General features: G+C 45.5%; 2 protein-coding genes across 2 annotated transcripts; both read right to left on the bottom strand.

Annotated features, from left to right (window-relative positions):
* Positions 1-836: 836 nt before the first annotated feature.
* On the bottom strand, positions 837-1832 carry LOC125710311 (G-protein coupled bile acid receptor 1-like). Its single transcript, XM_048979893.1, has one exon. It carries the CDS (start codon positions 1830-1832, stop codon positions 837-839), a length of 996 nt encoding a protein of 331 aa, XP_048835850.1.
* Positions 1833-8240: 6408 nt separating this feature from the next.
* On the bottom strand, positions 8241-16165 carry LOC125710076 (angio-associated, migratory cell protein). Its single transcript, XM_048979280.1, has 11 exons — positions 15769-16165; positions 15420-15560; positions 15210-15329; positions 14964-15103; positions 14710-14854; positions 13505-13588; positions 13306-13421; positions 10946-11043; positions 10772-10862; positions 9530-9684; positions 8241-8827 (listed from the first exon to the last, which is right to left on the bottom strand). Exons 1-11 carry the CDS (start codon positions 15848-15850, stop codon positions 8752-8754), a joined length of 1248 nt encoding a protein of 415 aa, XP_048835237.1. The 5' UTR covers positions 15851-16165; the 3' UTR covers positions 8241-8751.
* Positions 16166-26631: the final 10466 nt, after the last annotated feature.

The raw sequence follows: 26631 nt of genomic DNA, 5'->3' as shown, positions 1-26631 counted from the left end.
TATTAATATCACGCGTCATCCAGTCCAAATACAGCCATTTTTCAAATTCAGTACAAAATACCAGGTTGTGATGACATACTGCACCGGTACCAGTTTTTACGCCAGTGGCAAACCAACACCTTGAAGCACCATACTTCTGGTACTTTCTCGAAATACCAAAAGTTCTGTACCTGGTGCAGTGGAAAAACGCACTTATTCAGTACCAGGTGTCGGTACTCCCCTTGTTATTCAGTACCAGGTGCCAGTACTCCCCTTGTTATTCAGTACCAGGTGCCAGTACTCCCCTTGTTATTCAGTACCAGGTGCCGGTACTCCCCTTGTTATTCAGTACCAGGTGCCGGTACTCCACTTGTTATTCAGTACCAGGTGCCAGTACTCCCCTTGTTATTCAGTACCAGGTGCCAGTACTCCCCTTGTTATTCAGTACAAGGTGCCGGTACTCCCCTTTTTATTCAGTACAAGGTGCCGGTACTCCCCTTGTTATTCAGTACCAGGTGCCTGTACTCCCCTTGTTATTCAGTACCAGGTGCCAGTACTCCCCTTGTTATTCAGTACCAGGTGCCAGTACTCCCCTTGTTATTCAGTACCAGGTGCCGGTACTCCCCTTGTTATTCAGTACCAGGAGATATTGACAGGTGGTGGTACTCTGAAAAGAAAAATAAAGAGGTACTGCTATTGAGTACTGAGCTACTTCAAGCACTGGACCCGCATATTTTATAACTTACATATTTAGCATAAAAAAATATATCTTAACACCATATAGGTTTGAAATGGGATGTCAGTGACTGCAGTTGCCGCGAAAACCATTAATCCAAGTGAATTAGCGGGACTGACATTCACAACTCAATTTCTTCAATGTTGCTTGTCGCCCGGCAGCGGTCCCAGAGATCACGGATGGCCCTGCGGGCAGAGTCAGTGTACTGTCGGTTGGCAAGTCCGAGGATGACGGGGAAGATGGCAGTGCTGCCAATGCCAGTGCAAGACAAAACAATGTGCGTGGTGGTGCGTCCCTGGACCCCCCCATGCTGAATAATGCCCACAGACACATGCAGGTAGGCAATGTAAGGCACCCAGCAAGCCAGGAAGGTAAGCGAGATGGCTGCCACGCAGCGTGCGTAGCGCAGGTTAAGCCGGTGTTCCTCGCCCGACGACCCTGCCCTCTCCACCGCTCGGTGCAACTTGCAGATCCCACGTAGCTGCTCTCTCGCGATCCACAGAACCCGGCACGTCATTCCGACGATGGACAATATGGCGGGCAGCAGCACCCCATATACTTCCAGGTAGATGAAGGAGTTGGGAAACACACGTCGGTATGAGCAGCCCTCCGCGCCCTTGGCTGAGCAACCACCCACCGCCGTGCTATTGTGGCCACAGCCGGCCTCCCTGTTGTTCCAGCCAAAGGCAGGCAGCGAGGCGAAGAGCAGCGGCGGAGCCCAGACCACCAGCAGTGCCGCCGGGAACGAGCGGTGCACCCAGAAGCGGCTGTAGTGCAGTGGGCTGACGATGCAGACGTAGCGTTCATAGTGAACCATCACCAGGTTGAACAGGAAGGACAGGAAGAGGAAGTTGGGGAAGATGTGCACTAGCAGGCAGGAGCTGAAATCCAGGTCGCGGTTGATGCCCATCCAGGGGATGAGGGGCAGGGCCACACCTGTACACAGGTCGGCCACCAGCAGGCTGAGGAAGAAATAATTGGGGGTACTGTGAAGCTGGCGGTTGTAGGCGATGCCCAGCAGGATGAAGAGGTTGGCCAGGACGATGGCGCTCGACAGGGGGATGGTGATATAGAAGATGAGCCGCTCCTCCGCCAGTAGGGAGTCATTGTGCGCCATGTTGTCGCCGAGAGCACGCTCTTCCGTTTCTAGGTACCCGGGCACCGTGGCTGCCCATCCACACAGCAGGGGGTCGTGGGGGCCAGAGAGGTGTCAGGGTGGGGGGCAGAGGGCCCCTTTCAGCTCCACCAGCTGAAGGACAGGATGAAAAACAAGAGAATGACAAATCAGAGTTTTACTACACTGGGCACGTGGAACCTGGGTAAGGAGCTGGATTGAGGGATAGAGCTGATGTCTGCACAAGTACAGCAGCAAGGTGGTCTACTTATAAAAACCTGCACCTCAAGCAGGAGAAAAGGGGCTATATCATTATAATGAATTTCCCCCTGGTACTAATTAAATATACTTTATCTTTTAACATTTTTACAAATATCAATAGGAAATAACGGATCAAATGGTAGCGCAATAAACAGTAGAATACAAAAAATTAACTGCAAAATCATTAGCGAGAAAAAGTCAGTATATTGTCAGGATGTAGGGTACTGTGCAAAAGTCTTGGGCAGCCAAAGAAACTGATGTTAAAATGATGTTGGTGTAAGGCTGTGATATATCGGTGTATTGCTGTGATATATTGGTGTATGGCTGTGATATATTGGTGTATGGCTGTGATATATTGGTGTATGGCTGTGATATATTGGTGTATGGCTGTGATATATCGGTGTATGGCTGTGATATATTGGTGTATGGCTGTGATATATCGGTGTATTGCTGTGATATATTGGTGTATGGCTGTGATATATTGGTATAAGGCTGTGATATATTGGTAAAAGGCTGTGATATATTAAGTGTATGGCTATGATATATTGGTGTATGGCTGTGATATATTGGTACAAGGCTATGATATATTGGTATAAGGCTGTGATATATTGGTTTAAGGCTGTGTTATATTGCCTGGTAATGTGTGTCTGTCGGCCATTTCAAGCCCTCTTCTGGGTGTTTGCATCCACCATCCAACATATCGTTTATTTTTTAACTCGACCAGTAGCACACCTCATATAGCTAATCAATGTTTCATTGACCTTTTTAAACCGATTCAATGAACTAGGTGAGCTGGTGGTGAAAGGAAAGGAATACATGGAATGGCCGAGGTGGCCCTGAGGAAAGGTCTGGGAACTGAAGCGGTGATCCTCTGGCCATCCAGGAGGATATCAGTAACTTTTTGGAGAATATATTAAAATTGAAAAGAAAAAGTTTTTATTGTGTTACTCTAAATTTGAATATGTTCTAATGTGAAATTGTGTTTTTGTTCTAAGCAAAATGTACCCAGATAAATAGCTTTATTTTGACTGCTGAAAACTTTTGCGCAGTGCTGTATCTAAGCATATTTCCGTTGTCACTGGCGGCCTGATATTCAATGACGACGGCTATTCATTGGTGCTTTTCCGTCATATCCTAATGTTGATAGAGCTTAGTGTATATAGGCATATTCAAACTAGAGTATTGAACGTAAACATTTTAAATTTTTAGAGATTGCAGAACTTTATTCCCGTTACTCCAGTGACGTATTTAATTGTCCACCATCCTTTATATAGTCAAGTGTTGCTGTTAATGCAAAAGCCAATGAGAACAAACATTACCGCCAGTATTCGTGCAGAAAATGTTAAAGCGTAATCCAAAAAATGCTAGGTGTTTCAACAATTTTGGCCACCAGGGTATAACCACGTCAGTTTACAGAGGCGTCAAAAACAATAAAGGTTCGACTCAGTTGTCCTAGTTCCTCTGTGATCACGCAGTTGTCCTTAGTTACGTTCACCAGCCCGATTATGGGATATTCAGGAGAAAACCCTGTTTACTCCGACAGTCAGTTCCTCGGGTGCAGACAGATTAACGTAGCCATAAAAATCCTTTTTATCCCACATAAAGATATCCGTCAAAACTCCATAACCTGTCAGCTAAATGACTGTTGTAAGATATATAAGTGACAACCGACTCCTTTTTCCACTCTAAATCTTGTTTTGGGACGGAGCACTCCGTCTGCGCCTGTAAGTAATCTGGCAGGCTATCTGAGCCATTTGGTCGTCTAGTAGGTAGTAACCGAAAACTGAACTACTGTTTAATAAGGCCGAGGCACTCTATTATGAGAATTCTTTATATGTTTATTGCTGTTCTGGCACCTTAACAATATCCAGGCTGGTAATACGCTCTAAAAGGCAACAGCGCAAAGCTTCACCTAAGTATCCAACAAATGTTTATACCGAATGGCTTTTGCATTAACAGCAACACCTGAGTGAAAACGACAAATTCTCATTTGTGGTGGGTACTAATTTAACCTGGACAATAAAACCCTGTTTGGTGTATTGGTGGAAAACAGAGCGCAATACACTTAAAAATAAGTGTACATATGGCAGCAGTCTGCAGTGAAATCGTGTCAACATTCAAATATCAAATGTCTAGACATTCTACAGGACTTCTCTGAAAGGATGAATTACATATATATTTATTTAGCAGAATCTTTGTACAAAGGCGACGTACAAGCAATTAATTGATTCATACAGCCAGTCCTATATACTACAGTGCATTCTCCCTAAAATCACCATCTGCAACAATGTAATTATATACCTTTATAATCATCCTACAAAAACCAAAACACATAGGCTCTTAGATCATAGTTACCTAAGAGCAAACAGCTACTTATTTATTCATCGAGCGTATCTTAAAGAGTAAGTGTTTTAACTTTAATGTAACCTTTTTAATTTTAATCAACGCAAAAGCAGAAGGTATAGCAGAAGGCTACGCAAGAGCAAAAAATAATGACAATTACTACAAACGCTTAATAACTTTAGAGAACCTCTCTAAAATATCAACTATAACTAAAATAGTGTTTATTAATTGTTATATCAAATACACACAATGCATTATATTGTGCAGTTTAGCACTTCATGCAGTCAATCCGAAAGCATTTAGTTATGCCACATGTAGAGTAACTAAATTAAATATACCCCATCAGTTTTATAGATGCGCATGTTTTCCCACTCAAAAACAAAATATTGATTTTACTTTGGAATTTCAGGCATCTCAGACTTAATTGTTAAATAGTAAAAAATTTACCTTCTCCTCAATCTGAAAAGTCCGATGACCTACATAAAATCCAAGAGAATCATCTTTCCATCTTTATGTAAACAGTTGCAGATTAATAATGACAGCTATGATTTTAATTAATAAAAAGCGCAAAAATGTGACCCATGTCCTTTTTATTCCAGATTTGCTTTAAATGAGGCGAATGTTCTCTCTCTCTCTCTCTCTCTCTCTCTCTCTCTCTCTCTCTCGCTCATTCTCTCTCTCTCTCTCTCTCTCTCTCTCTCTCTCTCTCTCTCTCTCGTTAAACCATCATCCCTTCTAAATCCAGCAGCTGGGAATCAAAGAACAATTACCCCATCCTTAATTCGTATGTGAAAATTCATGTTTATTTAGCTTATTTACAGCCCATCTGCTATACAGTGAATTTCAATTCGTATCCCGCAAAACACGCCGCTGAATAGGACAAGAAACCTTTTAATGAACTTAACCTACGTTTTATGACAGCAGTTTTTGATTTTTAGAAATATTCATACACTTTGGAAAGTATGTGCCTAAAATAAAATTATGCATTAAAAATAAAATTATCCGTTAATGAATGAAGGCATTAAAAAATAATAAAATAAAATAATATAAATCTTTATCTTTGCCTCGTGGTGGTAAAAAAGTAGTCAATTTTTTTCTACTGAACATTTAAACATTAAAAAGAGTCCTATTTTCTTCAGTAACCATAGGAAATGCTCCACTAAACATTTTAACATAGAATATGTGAATGTGGATTGTTTTTCAGTGTTATTAAAAAAATCAGCTACACAAAACGAACCACTTTCCCTACTAATCTGACAACCAGTCTTACAGTGAAGAAAAGCACGATGATGACTGACTTTACTGTATTGTCACGTATTACTGAATCGGAGATGGCAAGTTGAAGTTTTGGGTGCTGAAACATCCAAAATTGCATACTTATTTGCTGTGTAGTTAGCAAAATCTAGTATGCGAAATAAGCAGTATATCCGAATCCTCTGTATGGATGAGGCAGTAGGGGAATGGAAACTACTGCACTGATGGATGATAAACTGAGGGGAGGTACGCTATCCCACAAGGTCACTGGCGCTGCAGCCACAGACAAAGAACGGCGCTTGCTCGGAAATTTCCGTCAATATGGTGGAAGTCAAGTGCCGTCTCTGTACATATATCTGAAGAAAACAATTCCCAGTTATTTAAGTTGACTTGAATATGTACTTTTTTCATTGATAATTATTAACAGTTTTTAACTTTAGTGGCGGTCAAGTTATGTCACTAATAAACATCTGGGTCAGGTAATATGCACGATGGCCACCAAAATATGTCCGATGCCATGCATACTGTTGTCATGCATACATACAGTACATACTACATGAACAGTCAAGTAGTAGGCCTCTATAGAAATTCAGTATATGCTGTGTAAGTGCGATTTTGGATGCACCCCCAGTGTCCCACGTGCAGGGAAGGCAGGACAAACTCATCTGGCAGCCCTAAGGCTGACATGAGTATATACACTCAGGTGTCACCGAGAGGGGGAGGCGTCCTGGTATTTGCTGGGACCCCAAGCTGTAGCCTAGGATGGTCTATGCATTAATCCACCCGTGCATGTTGGCATGGCTGAGATACAGACAAACGGCGTTGGGGCGAGACCCCCAGCTGGCAGTCAGCTTCCACACGGGGACCACTGGATACTTTATAACTGGGGTCACCAACCTTTTTAGAACTGAGAGCTACTTCATGGGTACTGAGCCATATGAAGGGCTACCAGTTGTATACACTCTTCTTAAATATCAAATTTGTTCAGTTTACCTTTAGTTATATATTATTATTATCAGATACTGTCATTTTCAGTTCTCCCTGCCTCGTGCCCGTTGCTTCCGGGATAGGCTCCGAACCCCCCGCGACCCAGTAGGATAAGCGGTTTGGAAAATGGATGGATGGATGTGATTATTTGTACAATTTTAGACGCTGCTCACTGGTGAGTCTTTCTATTTTTTGAACAGGTCCACGGGTGACTCATGTGGTCCTTGGGGGCTTGTTGGTGACCCCTGCTAAAAATATCCATGGCTTGGCAAATCCGATAAGCAGTCAGTAAGCGGAAAGTACCTGCCCCCACCCCTAGTGCTAACTAAAGAAAAAAATCTCTTAAGAAAAGAGTTATACACCAAATTCCAAACGTACTGATTAAACGCTACCATCTGTACCATCTGTACACTGAAAGACTGTGCAAGTTTCTCTGCTTACTGAGCTTGGGACGTAATGTTTGAGAATCCATTTTTGGGCCTAAATACAAGCCCTGCTTATTCACCGTTGATGTCCTTTTAAAGCTAATCTGCTGTTTGCACCACACACATGTAGCAGATGCTGAAACAGATCCCGCCGTGCCATGTGGTGCATGAGACCATCCTTAAATCAGAGGACTTTCTCTGAAGGGAACCATCCTGGTTTTCTTTCATCTCCAAAACACAAATCCTAACTCGCCACGATAATGTCATGCTGTGCTTATCTTAGCATTTTAAAAATAATATTTAGGAAAGCACATCCTGAAGAGTCCTGTCTGTTTGAGCTTGGGGCTCATCCACACGTTTGTGATAATGCGTCATTCCATGGTCCGAGTCCGGACAGTCCAAAAGGCTCCCTGCCAAACTTGGAAAGACAGGGGGTCAGGAGGTGCGGCATAACCGGGCGTCAGAACTTCAGGGGCGTAAGACCACTTCAAATAGGATCCCTAACAGAAGACAGTGGAAAAATAAACTTGGTCTTAGGGCTCAACTTTAAAGGAAAAATCTAACAGGCTTCAGGAAGATTTTGCAAAATTATTAAATACAGAAAAGATAAAGTCTTGGTGCTCAGTTTCTATGTAAGCGGTCCCTCCCACGTAGAAGCGCCTCAAACACAAAGCCTACTTAACCAGGGCCCGCTTCTGATGAGTTGGCATGGCAACACAAAGAACAGCCCCACTCATTTCCTGGTTACGGGGCACGCAAGCCGTCACTATGAAGACGCCATTTCGCTAAAGGGGGGGGGGGGGGGGGGGGCGACAGCACGCTTCCACGTTTATGAAGCAATGTTTGATTAAGGCGGAGGGAGAGAGGAAGGCCTATCAGTTTAACCCCGGTACGATTTAGTTAGCATTTAGCAATTAGCACAGCGCACACGCTGCCCGTAAATGACCCCGAGGTGGAGGTTTTTAACCACGTGGCTGTATGATCACGTGGGTATGTAGGATGTGGCTAGTATGTAAATCCACAACGTAGCTGCTAGGTACGTCGCCGCCTCTCCTTTTACAGCGGCATTAACAGTGTGAGTGCCCCCCCCCCCCCATTCCTGGTCCTCATGGGAAGCTGAATAACGAAACGGGGTCAGATGAAGGTTTCAGCTCTTTAATAATCGCGTTTCAGGGTACAGACCTATTTACAGAATTGAGGTGTACAGAGAAAACCCAGGAAACGTATAAGACTAAAAATAGCAGCTGTGTTCACTGTTACACAGGCAGGCTGTTGGCAGGGTCACTGATTTTTACTCTTCTCCTATTAAACAAGTCATTGCAAATGTGAGGACAGGCATGGAGGGCCTGCAAACAGGAGCTATTCGACCCTCTGCCCACCGCAAAAGATCCATCAGAACCCTCGTCAGGTCCACACCTCTCTGTTCGCTTCCTGTTAGTACTGGACTGCTGTTCTGTCATTTTAATCAGGCAGATTTTTGGTCAAACTGAAACAGACGGCCAACTTTTAACTACCAATCACAAGTGCCCCTGCAAAGTGGAGGGTAAAATAAAGGATGGATAGATGCTGGGGGAGGGGGTGGATGATGACAGCTCTCTAGCTGGTGGTCGCCACACAGATCCACCGTCTGACCACCAAGGCGTTCCCCTCCCCTACCGATCCGGTCTCTGCAGGCAGAAGACTTTTGCCTGGTGATCACCGGATGCAGTGACTGCGAGGGACGCCTCCCTGCAGGGGTCGAGGAGGAAAGCATGAGAGGCTGACGAGGCGTGACTCACCCATGACACTCCTTCACCACTGTGCTCTTTGCCTAAAGGGACCGGTGCATGGATGAGCTCCAGGTGTGGAGAGTGCTTAAAGGGATGGCCGGTAGGGAGCCATAGGTGTGGAGAGTGCTTAAAGGGATGGCCGGTAGGGAGCTATGGGTGTGGAGAGTGCTTAAAGGGACGGCCAGTCGGGAGCTATGGGCGCGGAGAGTGCTTTAAGGGACGGCCAGTCGGGAGCTATGGGTGTGGAGAGTGCTTTAAGGGACGGCCAGTCGGGAGCTATGGGTGTGGAGAGTGCTTTAAGGGACGGCCAGTCGGGAGCTATGGGTGTGGAGAGTGCTTAAAGGGACGGCCAGTCGGGAGCTATGGGTGTGGAGAGTGCTTAAAGGGACGGCCAGTCGGGAGCTATGGGTGTGGAGAGTGCATAAAAGGGATGGTTGATTGGGAGCTATGGGTGTGGAAACTGCTTTAAGCAGGGGTGCCCTACACATTTCCCCTCATTTAACACAGCTGATTCCTGAGCTGAATCATTTATGGTGGAACAGGGAAAGAACTAAGCTACACAGGGCTCCAGCCCCCCAGGACTGGAGTTGGGCACCCCTGGTTTAAAGGGATGGGCATGCCGAGGAGCACCAAGTGCAGAAACCGCTGGGGGAGTACGTACCTGTTCAAGGTGAAGTCCAGTATCTCAGCGGTGTGGCCCCGGTACTCAGACACCAGGGTCCCAGTACGGGCGTCCCACACCCTGACCGCTCCATCCAGACTGCAGGTGGACACCATAGAGGAACCATCCTCCCACTGCAGGTGGACGATGCCAGCCTGGAAGGGGGGGGAGCACAACACACCTTCAGTAGGCAGAATAAGCGCATTAAAAATGTATCCAAAAAAGGCTAAATCGATTCAGCCACTGTGCATAATCATTGCCAAAACTCTATCTCTGCATTTTCCATCCCTCTCTGCAGATGTTGTGCAACACTTTTCCATTTCAGTTTAAGCACCAACTGCCAAGACATTAACCAAAATGAACATCCGAATGGGTTTTCGCTTCTGGGCCGAACGGAAAACAACACGAGGTATGAGAAGGATGATCTGGGCACGGTGGCAGGATGCCATGTTTTGAGTCTCACCGCTTCAAACCTGCATTCACCCCCTGCGGCTGGATGGGGGAGCATGGGACCCCCCCCCCCCCCAGAACCTGAGTCTGATTAACCTGAAACCATCTCACTGCATTTCACATTAGATCACCAAGCACCTATGACATAAACAGCACTTGCAACTGTGTTAAAATCCGGAGGTAGGTTAGAAAAATATCTCATCTGTACTGGCAACCCAGCCTGCTCTGGTCCCTAATCAACCACGGAACTACTCACCAATTACCTAATAAGCTCACATATACACGATGACATAAAATGTACAGAAAGCACGCGTGTCCCTCCGTGGGAGGAATGACGCCCCCCCCCCCCCCCACTTAGGAAATAACTATCAGGGCTGGGAAATATGACTTCAAAGCAATATCACAATTATTTAAAATTTTTACCTTGATTGTGGTTAATGAATGGTTTTTTATTTTTATTTTTTTACACTGCCTTCATAGTTCTTTGACAAGGTCCGTACTGCAAATATGCTTAAAAATTAAAGCTGGAATATTTTCTCTAATAAAGGAGTACATATCTTTGTGATTGTAAAATAATTTAAATCACATTCAGATTAACTACTTATGGCTATTTATTTGATATTTAAAACAGTTGAAATCAGAGCACACATCGACTGAAATGAATGCGTCATGTGAAAAAGCTCACATTTTTAATTTTAAAGTAAAAAGCAAGTTCCCTGCTGATTAAGTAAATTTTAATTAGAGGGGAACGTTCTTCTGGGTCTCAGGGAGTTCCTTTGAGCCACAGGTTACCTCATGTTGGCACATGTGCCTCAGGTTCTGCGTGGACAGGTCATAGATGGCCAGAGTCCCGTCCAAGTAGGCCGCCGCGATCAGAGGGAGCCTGTGGACGGAGCAGTAATTCCAGACCATGCGACAGCCAATCACATGAGCTACACGGCTGGGGGACGGGGGTCCCCAACTCACACGTTACAGAAGCCCACTGATTCCACAGAGTTGGATTCCGCCCCCTCGTCTGCCGAGCCCTTCGCCCGGGCGTCCTCGATGGAGAAGGTGCCCACGACCTGCAGACAGAGTGCGTCCGTTTCAGCTTTCCTTAACGGCTCGTAATAAACAGCAAGCAGCACCAGTGAGCATGTGGTGTCAGGGAACCGTAAACAGGGCATGTCTCAGGCACCTTTATTGGGGGGTGGGGGTGTGTGAGAATGAGACGATGCTGGTGTGAGAGCTTCCAGGGACGCGGCAGGAGGAAGAAGCATATTTTTGTAAAGTACTGCTGTTCCGGGCTGGAACCCTTCCTCTACATCTACATCTAATTCCTTTCCAGAAATTAATCCAGCAGGGGGCGCTTTCCACCGTGACCATTACTTCTTAGAGTCATTCTCTGCCATCTACTGGTCTGGAACAGGCCTCTGCTGGATTCACAAAGACACTGCGTTCTGTTTACTTCGGAGGTCGGATCTCAGAACTGAGAATGACGTCAAGCAAGTTCCCGTCGGAAAGCCAGTTACCAATACCAGGGACCTGTTTCAAAAGGCAGGATTTCTTGCATAGCCGGATAACTTGTCGGAGTTAAGGTACCTAAGTTAAGGCACCTGGGTTAAGGCACCTGGGTTAAGGCACCTGGGTTAAGGCACCTGGGTAATTGTTGGCCATTGCTAGAAATATTATGTTGATAACAAATTACACCGTATTTTGCACATAAAAACACAGTAGCAACATGTCCCCAGATAGCAGTTGGGAGAGTACTGTGTGTATGAGCGATTTAATGAGCCACAAACAAAATGTAACTCCAAATAAACAGTATAAAACTACACCTTTAACTTCAGTTGATTAAGGTGCAGCCATCTTGAATTCTGAGCTCGGGGTTGTGTTGATTCCTCCGAGTTCACGAGACAGAATTCCGACTTCAGCAGGCGTTTCAGATGAAATTTCCGACTGGGAACTTGGAATTTCCGAGTTACGAGTTAAAACGGAACGCAGCATAAATATCAATGTGATAATCTTAAGTGCCATTGCAAACCACAAGTGCTGCTTCTGCTGGCCCCAGACTGAGCTACTGTCTTCTTAACATCATGGCTTCTTCATTACTACATAATTTCACAACTTATTTACTCAGTGGAATCAATGTCGCAAATTGTTATATGAATAAAGATGTTACTAAATTTAATCTGTTAAGAAGAAATTAAAATTGTCTAGATCACTAACATTATGCAATTACAATGGTAACATTTGCAATTCCACCTACACGCCTTAAGTTATTTAATCTTTTCTTCAACATTAAAAAAGGCATATCTAACAGTCTCCAGGATAAACAGTAGCAACAACAAAGCCATTTAACCTAATATTTAAAGATGGAAACCCATTTTCTCAAACTGAAACAAAAAGCTCAGTTACGTGGGTTTTCTTAAATATAATAATTTCAGCAGATGTCTATCAAAACATACTCCACAATTGTGCAAAACTGGCAATTTCTTGCAACAGAACTCTACTGAGCATACTATGTAATTTCCAAACTTTGAATCAAACCTCAGATTGCGAGTAACGTGGTTTGCAAGACGAGCAAAATTTTTAAATAAATTATAACTTACTAAACGAGCGAGGTCTTGTAATACGAGTATTATGTATATGCCTTGTCTAGCATCACGTAATCACAACTGAGCCGATGGTTCTTCTCTCTCTCTCGCTGTGGGATTGTGGGTAATCATTTCCCATGCTCGGTCTCAGTTGGTGTGCCTCACTCATAGTCAAAATTTAGTAGAAAAGCAACACCTGAATAAGGGCATAGCAGTGCGAGCGATAAATCTGTTTAACGGCAATGCCACGTCCACATTTCCGCAAAATTGAAAAGGAGGCTAAAGCGGCTGTCATTGGATAGGTTCCTTGATAGTTACACAAAAAGAAAAAGATTCCAGTGAGCCAACAGATAGCAGTGATTCCGTTAGTTATAGTGAAAGTCGTCCAACAAAATAACCCTCCTCTTCTCCTCTCTGTCGTCTCCCTCACACCAACCATGATTCTTAAAGTAAGGTAAAGTGCAGGTTAATTTGTTTTATGTATTTTTACTTCATATTATGTATTAATCATTTTTATATGAATATTTTTGGGGTGTGGAACGAATCATCTAATTTTCCATTATTTCTAATGGGAAAATTTGCTTTGATATAGGAGTGCTTTGGATTACAAGCATGTTTCCGGAACGAATTATGCTCACAATCTGAGGTTTTACTGTACTTTCTGTTCTATTTTGACTGAACATACTAAAACATAGTTATACGGGTATGGTTCCTCGTATTGGTTTGTAAATTCTGAAGGGTGGGACGCACCTTTCCATTTGCAGTGTTAATGAGCTTGGTCTTGCTGTCAACAGAACCTGTCAGAACAAGACTTCCATCTTTGCTGCACGCTATGCAGGTCAGCGCCCCCTGGTGACCATCCTGACCTACACAAAAAACAAAAGCATCTCAGTCAAACCACAAACCCAAGGCACCAGTCCTTATAAACTATTCATAAGAAGAAGCAAACCTTTAATGACATGGGTGGCGCTGCCCTGTTTGAGGTCCCAAATTCGGACAATTCCATCTTCATAACCGACCACAGCTCTCTTTCCTGCCAACAGAGGGACACAGAATTGTAACATCGGCTCAAAAGCACCAGACATCCCACCATAAACATATTAAATTCAGGGCGGGGGATGAAGGACAACCAAGAAAGGAGGGGAAGGTGTTAGCTAGGCTTGGGTGGTATTATGCCACCCAATTACTATTACCATGGTAGCCCTAGTCCCCCACCCCACTTGGCAAACTTTATCAGGAAATAGCAGAATAGCACTGCTTTTTCAAATACTGCCAAAATACCGTATTTCACTGTATAATGTTGTGGCAGTGAAACTCCTTGCTGGATAATTTTACTGACACTGAATATCAGAAGAGGGGGCGGTATGGTGGTGTAGTGGTTAGCACTGTTGCCTCACACCTCTGGGACCCGGGTTCGAGTCTCCGCCTGGGTTACATGTGTGTGGAGTTTGCATTTTCTCCCCATGTCGTCATGGGGTTTGCTCCGGGTACTCCGGTTTCCCCCCCACAGTCCAAAAACATGCTGAGGCTAATTGGAGTTGCTAAATTCCCCGTATGTGTGAGTGAATGGTGTGTGAGTGTGCCCTGAGATGGGCTAGCCCCCCGTCCTGGGTTGTTCCCTGCCTCGTGCCCATTGCTTCCGGGATAGGCTCCGGACCCCCCGCGACCCAGTAGGATAAGAGGTTTGGAAAATGGATGGATGGATGGATGAATATCAGAAGGATACTGCGCATCATTCACGGGTATCAGGGAGCTGCTAACCCCAAGGCAAACTTCCGGGAGTGGTGGGGGGTCTGGTATGCACTCCGTAAGAGCTTCAGCTCTACCCTCAGCCAGTGGGGGGTCTGGTATGCACTCCGTAAGAGCTTCAGCCCTACCCTCAGCCAGTACGACACATTTTTAACTATTTCTTACATGATTCTATTTTACTATTTTAATAATCTTACTTATTACTTTACTACTCTCAGAGAAACCCTACAGCTGTATGCTGTACTGTTGTGCATTTCAAAAATAAACGTTGATTTGTCAGTACTAAGTAACTATGATAGGGGAGACAGCCGTTGTGCAGCTATCCAGGTTTAGCTGAAATCTAAGTGATGCCACAGTGCATTGTTTGTTCCCCATTTGTGAGAGTGCCCCAGCCGGGAGTTGTACCATCTGACAAGATCTTCCCACAGGTTGCCTGGCATCCTGGTCCTTGGAATGTCTTGCAGTCCCCGGCAGGGATCTTCCACATCCACACGCTACCATCCGCAGTGCCTGCGAGCAGCACGGGGGCACAGGGGTGCCACTCCATCCACTGAAACGACACAAGGAACCCTTCATTACCATTTCACTCAACACCCAGGGTGACTCCATCATGTGACACTGCTGCCAGAATCAGCCAGTCATCTTGCCGGCTCACACACCTCCAGGTCTCCCACTTCAAAAGACCAGATCTCCTCTTTAGTTTCCAACTTCCACACTTTGATCAGACCACTCATGTCCCCAGTAGCCACCAACGTTGAGTCATGACTGAACAGAGCACAAGTGACAGAGTCTTTGTGACCTGGTGATATAAAAGAGGACCAAAACATTACACAGTGATAAATGCTGAGTTCTCCCTAGCTTACATGACCCTACAGAAACAAGTTCTGAGGACAACGCTGACCCACCTGTGCACTCAAAGACCACCTCTCCATCGTTGACTTTCCAAACATATGCTTTGTCATCCTCACCACCTGTCACTGCTAAACTGTTTGTCGCTGGATCCAAGCTCACACAGAAAACGGAGCCTAAAAGTTAACTGGTGTTAGCAATTTAATACTTCTAAGATATAAAATTCTTCCCGAAGGCAGCCTGCGAACATCCGTCTGTTTGGTTACCAGTGTGTTTGGAGAAGGTGAGCTCGCTGTCATCTTGTTCTGCCTCCATAGCCTCATCCTCGGTCTCCCATCCATTGTTGTCTTCTTCTCCACCCTCGGCTTCGTCGAAATCTACATCTTCAAATTCACCTGCCAAATCATCTGACCAGAAATATATTAAAAACCATTACAATGAATGAACTAGGCTGAGCAGCGACCGCGGTACTTAATTTCATGAAAATCGCTTTAAGGAAATCAAATAACTTAACCACAAATATACATGGATGATAAATATATTAGAAATCACATATTGTCAACATATATACATATGGCGAGCACACATCACATGCGAATTATCAAAATGAAGTACCTGGAGTTTGCTCCGTCTCGTTTAAGTCGATAACTTCAACTATTTCTTCATCCCCGTGCAGATCAAGAGTATTTTCGTCCATGTTAGATACAGTAAATCCAATCTTCAAGGAAATTTTTCCTAAAAATCGATTCTTGCGTAACCTTCGCTAGCGTATCGTGACTATATTTAGCTTTAGTTTGTAAACTTTGCTCTAGCGATTGGTTGTGTTAAGAACATAAATGTTTAAAATGTTTAAAAATGCACTTGATGTATATCAAACTCGAAAACTGTATTTATAATCGTTTTTAAATTAACTTAACACAAAATAAACACTGAAAACTGCAATACAGCAAATATCTCCATTTCACGTGTTGGAAACATTTATGGTTGCGTTGACACCTGAGATGGGCATCTGGTTACACCAATTGTAGTATCGTATTAGCTAAAAATGGGTGAGACTTCCTGTCTCTGACTTTAGTTTGGTTGAGATGAACCGGAACATGTTGTACTCTGGGAAATGTAGTGCACGACTTAATTTCCAGCTATACATAATGGGTGTTTCAGATACAAAGGACTCACAACTCAGTAATAAATTATGAATTTAGTTTTAATAAACGACAGGGTAATATAATAATTTGCAACAGTTCTGCATTTCCTCGTAATGGTTGTGAGTTGTTTCGAGAGGGATCGCAAAACTACCTATTTATCATCTGACTGGACTAACAACCAGCTCTCCGACGAAGTGGGAGAACTTTGGCCGTAGAAATGGCATCGTGACGTTTCTATTCCATTCTGTTTGTTCTGCTCTCTGATGTATTTGGGACGGCGAAGGAAGGTTATATATGGTTTGCGGTAATTGACCTGTATTTTGATATGCCATATCAGTTTGCACTGAACTTGTGATTGACTTTTATTTCGAAAAGTTGCCTTTAGTTTGACCAATATTCTCTGTTTTGAGGAGGAGGTGGCTGGCAAGAGGGAGGTCTGGGTATCCCTGCTTAGACTGAGGCCCCCACGAACTGACCGGGATAAGTGCCAGAGAATGGATGGATGGATTTGTATTGTGGGAAAGGGACCTCCAATAGCACGTAAACCACGTACGTGTGCAAAGTTAAAGTTTGCTTGTGTCTTACACTTTTCTTACGTCTTCTAAAGCAATGACTGTAAGTGTTTTCCTTGTTTCATATCTTACTTAAATGACATTTATTTTCTATCCGGCGTTTTAGATTAATAATGAGCAAATGGACGCTAACAGTGATTCACTTTATTGCCGTGACGATAATTTGCGATGCATGCCTGTATATGTTACTGTATCTTTTATTTGTAATTCCGTTGATGAGTAACATTAGCACTTATCGGCCAACTTTTTGTGTCTTTGCTATGCTAGATAAGACATCTCCTAGATCTTTGCTGTGTTTTATTATAGTTTCACTCATAGATTTTCACCTGTCACACACGGAGAAATCACGTAGTGGGAACAGCACACTGTTTATTACAGTATATAGTACACTACTTTTATAAATATTTATAAAAATTCCATTACGGTTTGCTTGAAATATCAATAATGGGCGACTCCTCGCTTATCGACCAATTTGCTTAACGACCTAGTCCTAGGAACGGAACAAGGTTGGTAAATGAAGAGTGCCTGTAACGATATTTTCCAGTCCTGTCCCTTTAGGGACTCCATACCAAATATTGATTACTAATGTGTTTTTATTGTTCTTCTAAGTATAATTGGTTATGTGGCTCAGTGGGTCACGGTTTGGTCCCCCTTACTAGTCTGTGTCTCTTATGAAGATCATGATGGGATAGGTGAAAAGACAATGTTCCCGCGGGTATGAATAAAAGTAGCACTATTATATATTTTTGTCTTCTTCCATCCATCTTCCAACTGCTTATCTTGGCCAAGGTTGGGGGGCCTGGAGCCAATCCCGGGTGGCATAGAGCACATAGCAGGGGTGCAGCCTGAATGGGATATCAGTGCACGTATGCAGATGTACACTCACTATCACATAGTATGATCCATTTAGAGACACAAGTGAGTGTAACTGCATGCTTTTGGACTGTGGAAGGAAACACACAGAGCAGAGGCCATATTCCAAACCCCAATCCCGAAGCTGTGCGATAATGCGGCAACCCTCCCAAGCACCCATGTCTCCTTACTGCTCGCTTCATGTATGTTCCACTAGGGGGCAGCACAAGAACACTTGCAGTGAACGACTCAGTCATCCATATCCAAGCTCAAACATCAAGAACACAAATGCTCAAAACGATATATGAGCACGACATTAGTGTGCAACTAAAAGAGAATCTGGTTCCTGTTTTTCCTAATGTTTTCTTCGCTGATTTCGAGAGGCAAAATATAACGCCACCTGCATGTTGTAAACAAACAACTGGTACTCATTACGTTCACATTTTCTGGGTATTATCCCATGACTGACCTACTCTTAGGGGCAGTTAAACTCCTGGCTAGGAGATAAAATCATGAGCCCTGTGACCTCTGCTCCCCCATCAACAAATGACATAATAAACAGATAAAAAACAGATTATTGCTGATCATCGCTGCCATTTCGATGGATGGCATTTTTTCAGTATATGATGTCATTTTCCACGAAGTGATTCAGTCCAGACAAAAAACAAACAGTTCACATTTATCCCTCGAGAGCAAATTTAAAGTGGTTTTAATGGTATAACTTGCAGTGCAGCATAACTGCGGTAGATGTAATTGGTTGATTTGGTGCAATATTATATGATTTTGAGACATTTTTTTTTTTATATGACGTTTTATGTTTGTGTCAAGCAATAAAAGATAAAGACATCGGGTTATGTTGAAACCTGATGACTTCATGGATGAATGGCGGTCATGTGACTCGGAGCTGAAGTGTAGAGCAAATAAACACAGCGCCTGTGAATGGCAGCCATGGGAACAAAGAGGCAGCGAGGGAGAGTGAATGAGGGCAGAACGCAAACGTGTGTTTTCGGGCCTCCTTTTGCAGCAGATGAAAGAGGCTGAACCTGCTCTCAACACTTCCAGAGCCCTTTCTTTAGCTCAAGTCCCAGAAGGCCTCTTTTCTGAGCCAGGCATTTGGACCCGGGCCCGACTCTGCCCAGGCTGCTCAGACCTGCTACAGTTAATCCAGTGTGAGACAAGCCAGGCCCGGTATGTGGGGCGGGCGGGGTAGGGGGGGTGGGATGTGGGGGGGGGGGCGGTGTAGGCTGGCCTCTGTGGTCGTTCCCAGCCTCGCCGCTCACTCCCACACTGAGGATGACATTTCAGCGTAATGAAATCCGCCGGCCCGCGGATCCGTGGATCGGCGCTGTTCCCGCAGACATGCCACTCGCTCCACCTCCTGTCAGCTTGGCCTTGGACAAAAATCACATTACAAAACCGTCCTTTTCTTTGCTATCTCTTTTAAAGTCGTATCCCTGAGCTGATAATACTGTCCTTGACATCGTTTTCCTTTTCTCAAAATAAACCCAAATGCAGGTGCCTTCATGCCGTGTTTGCAGGGTACAGAAATGTTGCACTAGGTGACAACTCCCCAACCTTCCCACCCTCCCCACTCGGGCCCCCACAGCCTGCACCGACCCAATAACAACAGGCAGTACGACAAGCGACACTCACTGCAAAGGCCCCTACCTGCGTCCCGTCACACACGGGCTCCGAGTCTGAGTTCCTTCCTGTTATCCAGCAGTGAGGTGCCACGGCCTCAGGGTGTCCCGCTGTTTTTAGCTTTGTTTCCATTAGCAGCTGATTTACCCCAAAATGCCAACCAAATATAACGTATGTTAAATAACAACAAGTTGCTTTGCTAATAAAGGACCAGCAGGTCATTTGCAGCCGAAGGCACGAGGGGCTCACAGAGCTGGTTGGGCTCGGAGTCTGGTCAGTGTCACTCAGTTGCCAAGGCAATTCTCCCCCTCACAGGGGCATATTACCTATGACATCAAAAATACTGGTTGGCTGCCTGATCCATTCATTCATCACCCACCCATTAATCCAGAACCGGATCACAGAATCAACCGATCCAGTTCCCTCAGTATCATTCCTGCAATTGTGACATGTCACATGTCATAAACACAGTTACCAAATTGTCTGTAGGTATGAATATGTGTGAAAAGTGTGAGTGCGCTGTGATGGGTTGGCACTTCCTCGGTTATTCCCTGCCCTGCATCCGTAGTTTCCAGGATAAGTCAAAGTCAAAAGTTTTATTTGCCACATACACAGTCATACAGTGTGTACAGTGTATAGACACTGTGTGTACACATACACACACACACACACACAGACCTGTACTCATATCTTTGTGGGGACCATCCATTCATTTCTATGGGAAAAACCAAAATCTAAAAATGACTACCTTAACCCCTACCCAGCCCTAACCTTAACAGTAAGTAACTAAACAAAATACAAGTCTTTTGGCTTTTTAACTTTTTTGATTGCGGTCCTCCTGTCCAGGTTGTCCCCCAGCCTTGTGCTCTGTGTCTGGCTGAGATAGGCTCCAGGCCTCCCGGTGACCCTGAAATCCTGACTGGAATAAGCGGTTAGCTGATGTATGGATGGATGTTCCCTCATCCTCCCTCTGCCTTCCCGGCAGAGACGCGTGGTGTGCCCACGCCCCAGGACAGACACCCGCCCTGGGCGACACTCCCGTCCAGAGTCAGTCAATCCGTCTGGGCTGCTCCTGCGCTCCGCGGTGCCCCTCCGCACAGATCACGTTGCCCAGCAGCCTTGACGTCATGTAACCTCACCCCCACCAAGCCCACCCCGGCCCACCCCAGGGACGACCCCTGCCTGGCGCGCCCAAGCCCCGGCGGTGCAGAGTCGGCCCGCGGTTGGACCTCATGGCATTGGGCTCAGGGGAGGAGAAGGAGAGCAGGCCATTTCTGCCATCATCAAACTCAGGTTTTTCCAAAGATGAAGCCCCCCCATTGTGTCACTATGTTCCTGCCTGATATTTACTGTACTGTATATTTATGAGGAGGGACTTCAGGCTCCAGGCTGCCCCACAAATAAATGACCCATGTTTCAGAGTCAATGTCTTTGTGTGTGTGCGTGTGTGTGTGTGCGCGCGTGTGTTCAGGTCTGTATGTCAACAGCCTCACAGAACAAATGCCTTTTTTTAGGCTTAATTTTTTTTCACATTAAGACACGAACAGTTAGGACACTTTGTTATCATTTTCACCGTTTCTTTTCAGTATTGTTGTGTTTTTCCATTTGTGCTCTACACAAAAGCGTGTCGAGGCTGGAACTGCCAATGGCCTGGGGAAGATCATACAATGAGTTGGATAGACGAGCCATTCAGCTTCCAGCCCACTTCTCTTCCGTGGAAAAGGTGACAATTGTCATCTATCCTGAATGTTCCAGAACCTTCTCTGGGAGGCACTAACTGTATGAAAACAGCCAAAAACAATCCTAGCACAGATTAGCATGATAGCATGTGGATCACGGTAATTGTTCCGATCGTCCACCTGCAGTCCAGCAGCGTAAACAGTGAAGCTTCACTCCTGCTCCCCACCCCCCCCCACCCCCCCCACCCTCCCCACCCCCCCCCCACCCTCCCCACCCCCCCCCCACCCTCCCCACCCCCCCCCACCCCCCCGAAGAGTTTTTCTGCAGGAAGAGCTACGCAGCAACAACGTAACGCAGCATAACGTGGGAATGGAGGCTTTTCTTAGAGGCATACGTCCTGAGGACTGCTGATTCCTCGGTTTTGCTGCACAACAGGCTTGAAGCTCCGCTAGCCTGGTCGCTGATATATGTCTGAATCCCTGAGCGTCTGTGAAACACAACACCGTGTGGGAATAGCGGCATCCATCACCCAAAACGCATTGTCCCCTTCCCCTGAGAGAGGCCCTGGTGGGCTCAGAGACCAGCACACGCATTAACGGGGGTTTGGCTTACTGCGCTTATATTCCTGTATCTGACAGCGGCACCGCAACACGAGAAAACGTCTCGGATGGAACGAGTCCGATAACGTCGTTTTTCTTGGTTTCGGTAAACTGTAGAATCACACTGTGCGCAAGCGTTCAGAGTAACGCATGCCGAAATCGACGTGGGTGGCGGACGGCCCTATTTAGTCAGGTTTTTAACCCAGCTTAGACCTCACGAGGGGGGGGGGGGGGGGGGGGGTTAGCGATAGTGTCAGCTTGAACGTTTTGTATCGAGCTACACCCATTTCACATGTTCCGCCATCATTTCCAGACCAAGGGGAACTTTTGACTCGCTCAATAGCGACAAGCTTTTTACTGGTAAAAACCATAATCTGACTAATGACAGGGAAGCCATATCAGACAAAGCAGGGCCCCTTCCAGATGGAACTGCACCTCTCAGCACCGCCAGTACACATTCCTCATTATTATTATTACAGCCCCTTGACACATTTAACCAACAAGAGTCACTTTGAGACACAGCTAGTCACAGTTATAGTCTGCTATAATAGACGCAGCTATTTTTTCATCCAAGCTGCTCAGGTTAAGTGCCTCGCTTGGGGCTACAACAGCAGGGCTCCTTCTGAAATTTGTACTGGCTACCATTATGACACCAGTTCCAGGTCTTCTACTGCTGTTCTCCATTTGCCACATCAAAGTCTTTTGAGAGGAGGGATAGTTCTTGTTGAGAAGGCAAGGCAGTGGCTTGGTCTAGCTGAGCAGGTTAAGACTGGCGAGTTCAAATCCTGTGGTCAGCAGAGTAATCATATCACCGTTGGGTACTTCAGTTAAGACTGCTGACTGTGCCCAGGGCTCTCCTCACTTATATGATGCTTTGAAAGCTTCTCTCTCTATGGAAGTGAAGGTGATATATTTTATGTTATTCAGGGTTTGGGAAACTCACTTTTTAACGCAATCCCGGAAGAAGTTGGCTGTTGGTGATTACTCAGAAATTTCCTTTTCTAAGAAAGATGCCTGGCAAGAATTACGCTCGTTAATATGTTCATTAAGCCGCTGTTTTGTCTGGTTACCAGGGCAACCTTGGATGTCATGATCCAGGTTGGGTATGGTAGGGCTGTATAAAATTTTACGATGTCTCATTTTGTGAGGGGGGGGTGCAGCCTCCAACAGCCACAGGGGCTGGAGCAGAGATATCCCCCGTTACAAGTGAGGATGCAAACCTTCCAGGGGGATAGATGGGAGTCGTGCCAGGGACAACCCCCCCCCCCCCCAAGGCACACGAACACAAGAAAACACTTTTACTTTTACTGGCTCCTCCTTAGTCGCTTCATCCTCACAGGTACCTGCACCTGCACAGGTATGTGGGCAGGTTGCCTAGAGCAGGAGTATTCCAAGTGTGAGGCGCAGTGGGATGCTGGTGGGGGGGTGGGGCAAGACAAGGTATTACTTTATATTGAAAATTAAAAACTACAAGTAAAAGGAAATAAATATAAGTAACAGATACAGCATAAACACTGATTTGTAGCGCTACTCAAAGACAACTGTGAAAATAAAATGATTTAGTCTGGTGTTGGAGGTGGTGGCATTTGGTGCCTTCTAACTTCCTCAGGGAGTCAGTTCCAGGTATGGCCAGCAAAATAGCTATGAAAACTGGCGACCTGTCTGGGGGGTTGCGGCGGCGGCAGTCCTGTGTTGGAACTGAAAAATGTTAATGGGAACACATTATACGCCTTTATACACCAACAATACCAGATTCAAATAATTAGTAATGAAGTAATTGACATAAAATGATAACATGATGATATAATTATGAGAGCTTATTTGACGTCAGTGTGTTTGCTGGGGGGGGGGGGGGGGGGGGGGGTCAGGACAATTATATCAGCCCTAGGGGGCCTGGTAAAAATATGTTTGAATACCATTGGCATAGGAGGGCCGCTGATTTGTGAGGGCCCAGGCCTGTCTGTCCACCCTTCCACCATGCTCTGTGTCCTGTCATTTGTATAGCTCACCATTACTATGTCTGCAGACCAGCAAACGCAAGGGTTTCCAAACGGGGGTCGGTCAGCAGACGGCGACAATGACCTGTTCCTCAGCATTTCCAGATGCGGAAATAAGGCCCCACTGTCTAGCAGTGGGTGCTAGCGGGAGGAAAGTGGCAATGATGGGTAGCTGAATGTGTGGAGCCCCCTAGTGGCCGGGAGGAAATGATACCGTCAACAGATATCACTGTGTCTCCAACTGGAGGTGGAAGGAGCGCTATGTGCAGTTGCCCATGGGCAACCACGAGGCACAAGGTTTATTTAGCGGCATGGGTTTGGTTAAAATTGAAAAACTTTCCTCCTTCTGTACTGAACACCTTTGAAGCGTTAGTGTTTTACTGCTCTTCCAACCTGAGTAACGCTCCAAATTTTCCCGGAATAGTTTCTATTTTTTCTCCTAGCTAATTACGTCAGTCTGTTAAAAATCACAGAGCTGCACAGTTTTGTCTTGAGACATCAATCGGCTCCGTCAGCCTGCCCATCACGATCACGTCCATCTCGCGAGCTGGACTGCTCCACCGGTGGCAGGTTCCGGTTGGTGCCGCTGGAAATATGCAGCCCCAGCAGGAAAGCGTGAAGAGCGATCCGTGTTTTGCCAGCGCCCGGCCCCTAGTAAATGCTGAGGTGGGCGCTTTACAGCCTCCTGTTTTCTAAAGTGACGCCCCCCTCCCTCGTCTCAACACTTTAAATTAAAATTCTCTCACCCTCCTCTCCCACCAGAATCCTACAGGCTTGTCACTTTTCTGAGGGACAGAATCCAAATACCCATAATTAAAAATTATAACAGCTGCATCCATTGTTTCCCAGCTTTTATTTCAGCCATCTTACACTTTGCAAGTGAGTACTGACACTGACTGGGTGATACTCAGTATTCACACTGACCTGGTGATACTGAGAACTCACACTGACAAGGTGGTACTCATTATTCATACTGACAGAGAGATTCTGGGCACTCACACTGACAGATAGATACTCAGTGCTCACACTGAAGGGGTGATACCGAGTACTCAAAAAGGTGATACTCAGTACTCAAAAACAAAAGAGGACACTGGGCACTCACACTGACTGGGTGATACTGAATATTAACACTGACCAGGTGATACTCAGTACTCATAAATAACCACTCATACTAGCTTCTCTTACTAACAGAGTAACATAAGTTATGACACTGTCCTGCCTGTATCCAGCCATTTCTAGTGTACTGGATAACATGCATGTCTTTACAATATTATGAAAACTACACATTTAACTTTAGTATGGTCCAGACTTTAGCAGGAATACTGCAGTGTATTATTTTATAATTTACAGAAGGTTTAAGCATTGCCAGCAAGCACCCAGCCCAACGTTTTCTCACTCTCTCTTCCTTTATTTTCTCGATTATCTTGGATTAGAAGCATGAATCTGAGGGAGAAAAGCGGGATTTTCCAGACGGCCTCGAACAGTTCTGCAGGGACAGGGAAGACGAGAAATGCCGTGTCTCTGCCGCATATTTTTTGTCTCTTGCATCATGGCCTTGGGGGCCATGCGGCCGTGAGACAAGTTGGGGCGAGGCGCTTACGCAGCTCGCAGAAGAGCAAAGCGAGCGCGCCCGGACGAGCTCATGGACGGCGGAGTAATCGATAATGTGAGAGAGTCCGTAGAGACGGAGCGTATATCGCATACCGTGAATTATAATTCTAACTGGGTTTAAAAGTTGTATGTGCAGGGAGAGGTATATAAATATGTGCCAGTTGTCGGGGGGGGGGGGGGTGTTGTTTCTCAGGCCCAACTGAAGAAGTAGCTTTGGAGCCAGTATTGTCGCCAGATAAACACTGACGGACATGGGGGGGCAGGAGGGGGGGGACCAAGGCTGTAGCTATGGAGCCAACATTGAGGGGAGGGAGACCAAGGCCATAATTATAATATATATTGGGGGTGTCATTGCGAGCACATCTGAATATTGGGGGGACATGCCCCCCCCAAATATATGTCATAATTAAGGTCTTGGGGGGGGGGTGAGCAGGTAGGGGAAGGTGTATCTGTAACGTTGATGCAAATATACGATTAGTGATCTGGAGACCGGACCAGACTTGAAACACGTCACACATTGAAACACATTGTTTTAGACCAGAAGCTCAGCAAAGTGGAAGACAGAGCCCTGCTGCTTGCAAAATATGTCTTAATTGTTCCACCAGCACAGACAGTGACGGCGTTTACCGACTGCAGGAAAGCAGCTTGGGGCGGGGAGTTCGATGTACAAATTCCTCCCTCTGTCTCCCTGGTCTAGGGCAGCGCAAACGCTATTGAAAAATACCAATAAAATAAATTTTACTCACATTTTAAACAGCTGAATCCAGCGACTCTCAGAGTTGCCTCAGAATAATATTCCCCGAGTCATTACTGCACTCCCAAAGGCTAGCTAATGTTCGCTTTTTAATCGATTTCGGCACACAGTGCATTGGCTACTGGTGCCTGTGTCACATGACTAATCACCTGCGTGAATAAAATCACACACCGTGGTTCTGCTCCAATGACCATATTCCTTCGGTTTATTCATTTATATGTGCGCTGATTATTTTATTTTGAAATTATACTCAATGAGGCTAATCTTTTTTTAGCATCTTTGGGTGATTGTTTTGGGGGGGGGGTCACAGGGGCTAGCCCCCCCCATGGGGTAGACACTGATAAAGGCCCCTTGGCCCCCCAGTGTAGTGACTGTTTGTGGCCAACAGGGCGACCTCATACCCCAGGGCCCCATGCAAATGCGTGGTTTGATTAGTGGTAAATGCAGTTGTCAGGGGAAAAACAATTCTATAAGGTGATTTATTTTTTGCTTTTTCTACATTTTGTACTTTTTCTTGGCATGCAAAATTCCAGTAGTTAGAGTTTGGGACAGATCAGTAGACAAACTGCACAGGAACGTGACAGAACTGCACCCTCCACATGCTGCGTCTTCGTGTGACACGGTGCT

Source organism: Brienomyrus brachyistius, chromosome 16, assembly GCF_023856365.1.
Source record: "Brienomyrus brachyistius isolate T26 chromosome 16, BBRACH_0.4, whole genome shotgun sequence".
In the NCBI taxonomy this organism is placed as follows: Eukaryota; Metazoa; Chordata; class Actinopteri; order Osteoglossiformes; family Mormyridae; genus Brienomyrus; species Brienomyrus brachyistius.
This window is presented reverse-complemented; position numbering and strand designations above follow the sequence as displayed.

Coding starts and splice junctions, on each gene's coding strand:
- LOC125710311 (XM_048979893.1), bottom strand. CDS start 1,832: ATGGCGCACAATGACTCCCTACTGGCGGAGGAGCGGCTCATCTTCTAT.
- LOC125710076 (XM_048979280.1), bottom strand. CDS start 15,850: ATGGACGAAAATACTCTTGATCTGCACGGGGATGAAGAAATAGTTGAA. Junction 15,330..15,419: donor CACCTTCTCCAAACACACTG/GTAACCAAACAG, acceptor GTTAACTTTTAG/GCTCCGTTTTCTGTGTGAGC. Junction 8,828..9,529: donor CTGGACTTCACCTTGAACAG/GTACGTACTCCC, acceptor CGACCCCTGCAG/GGAGGCGTCCCTCGCAGTCA.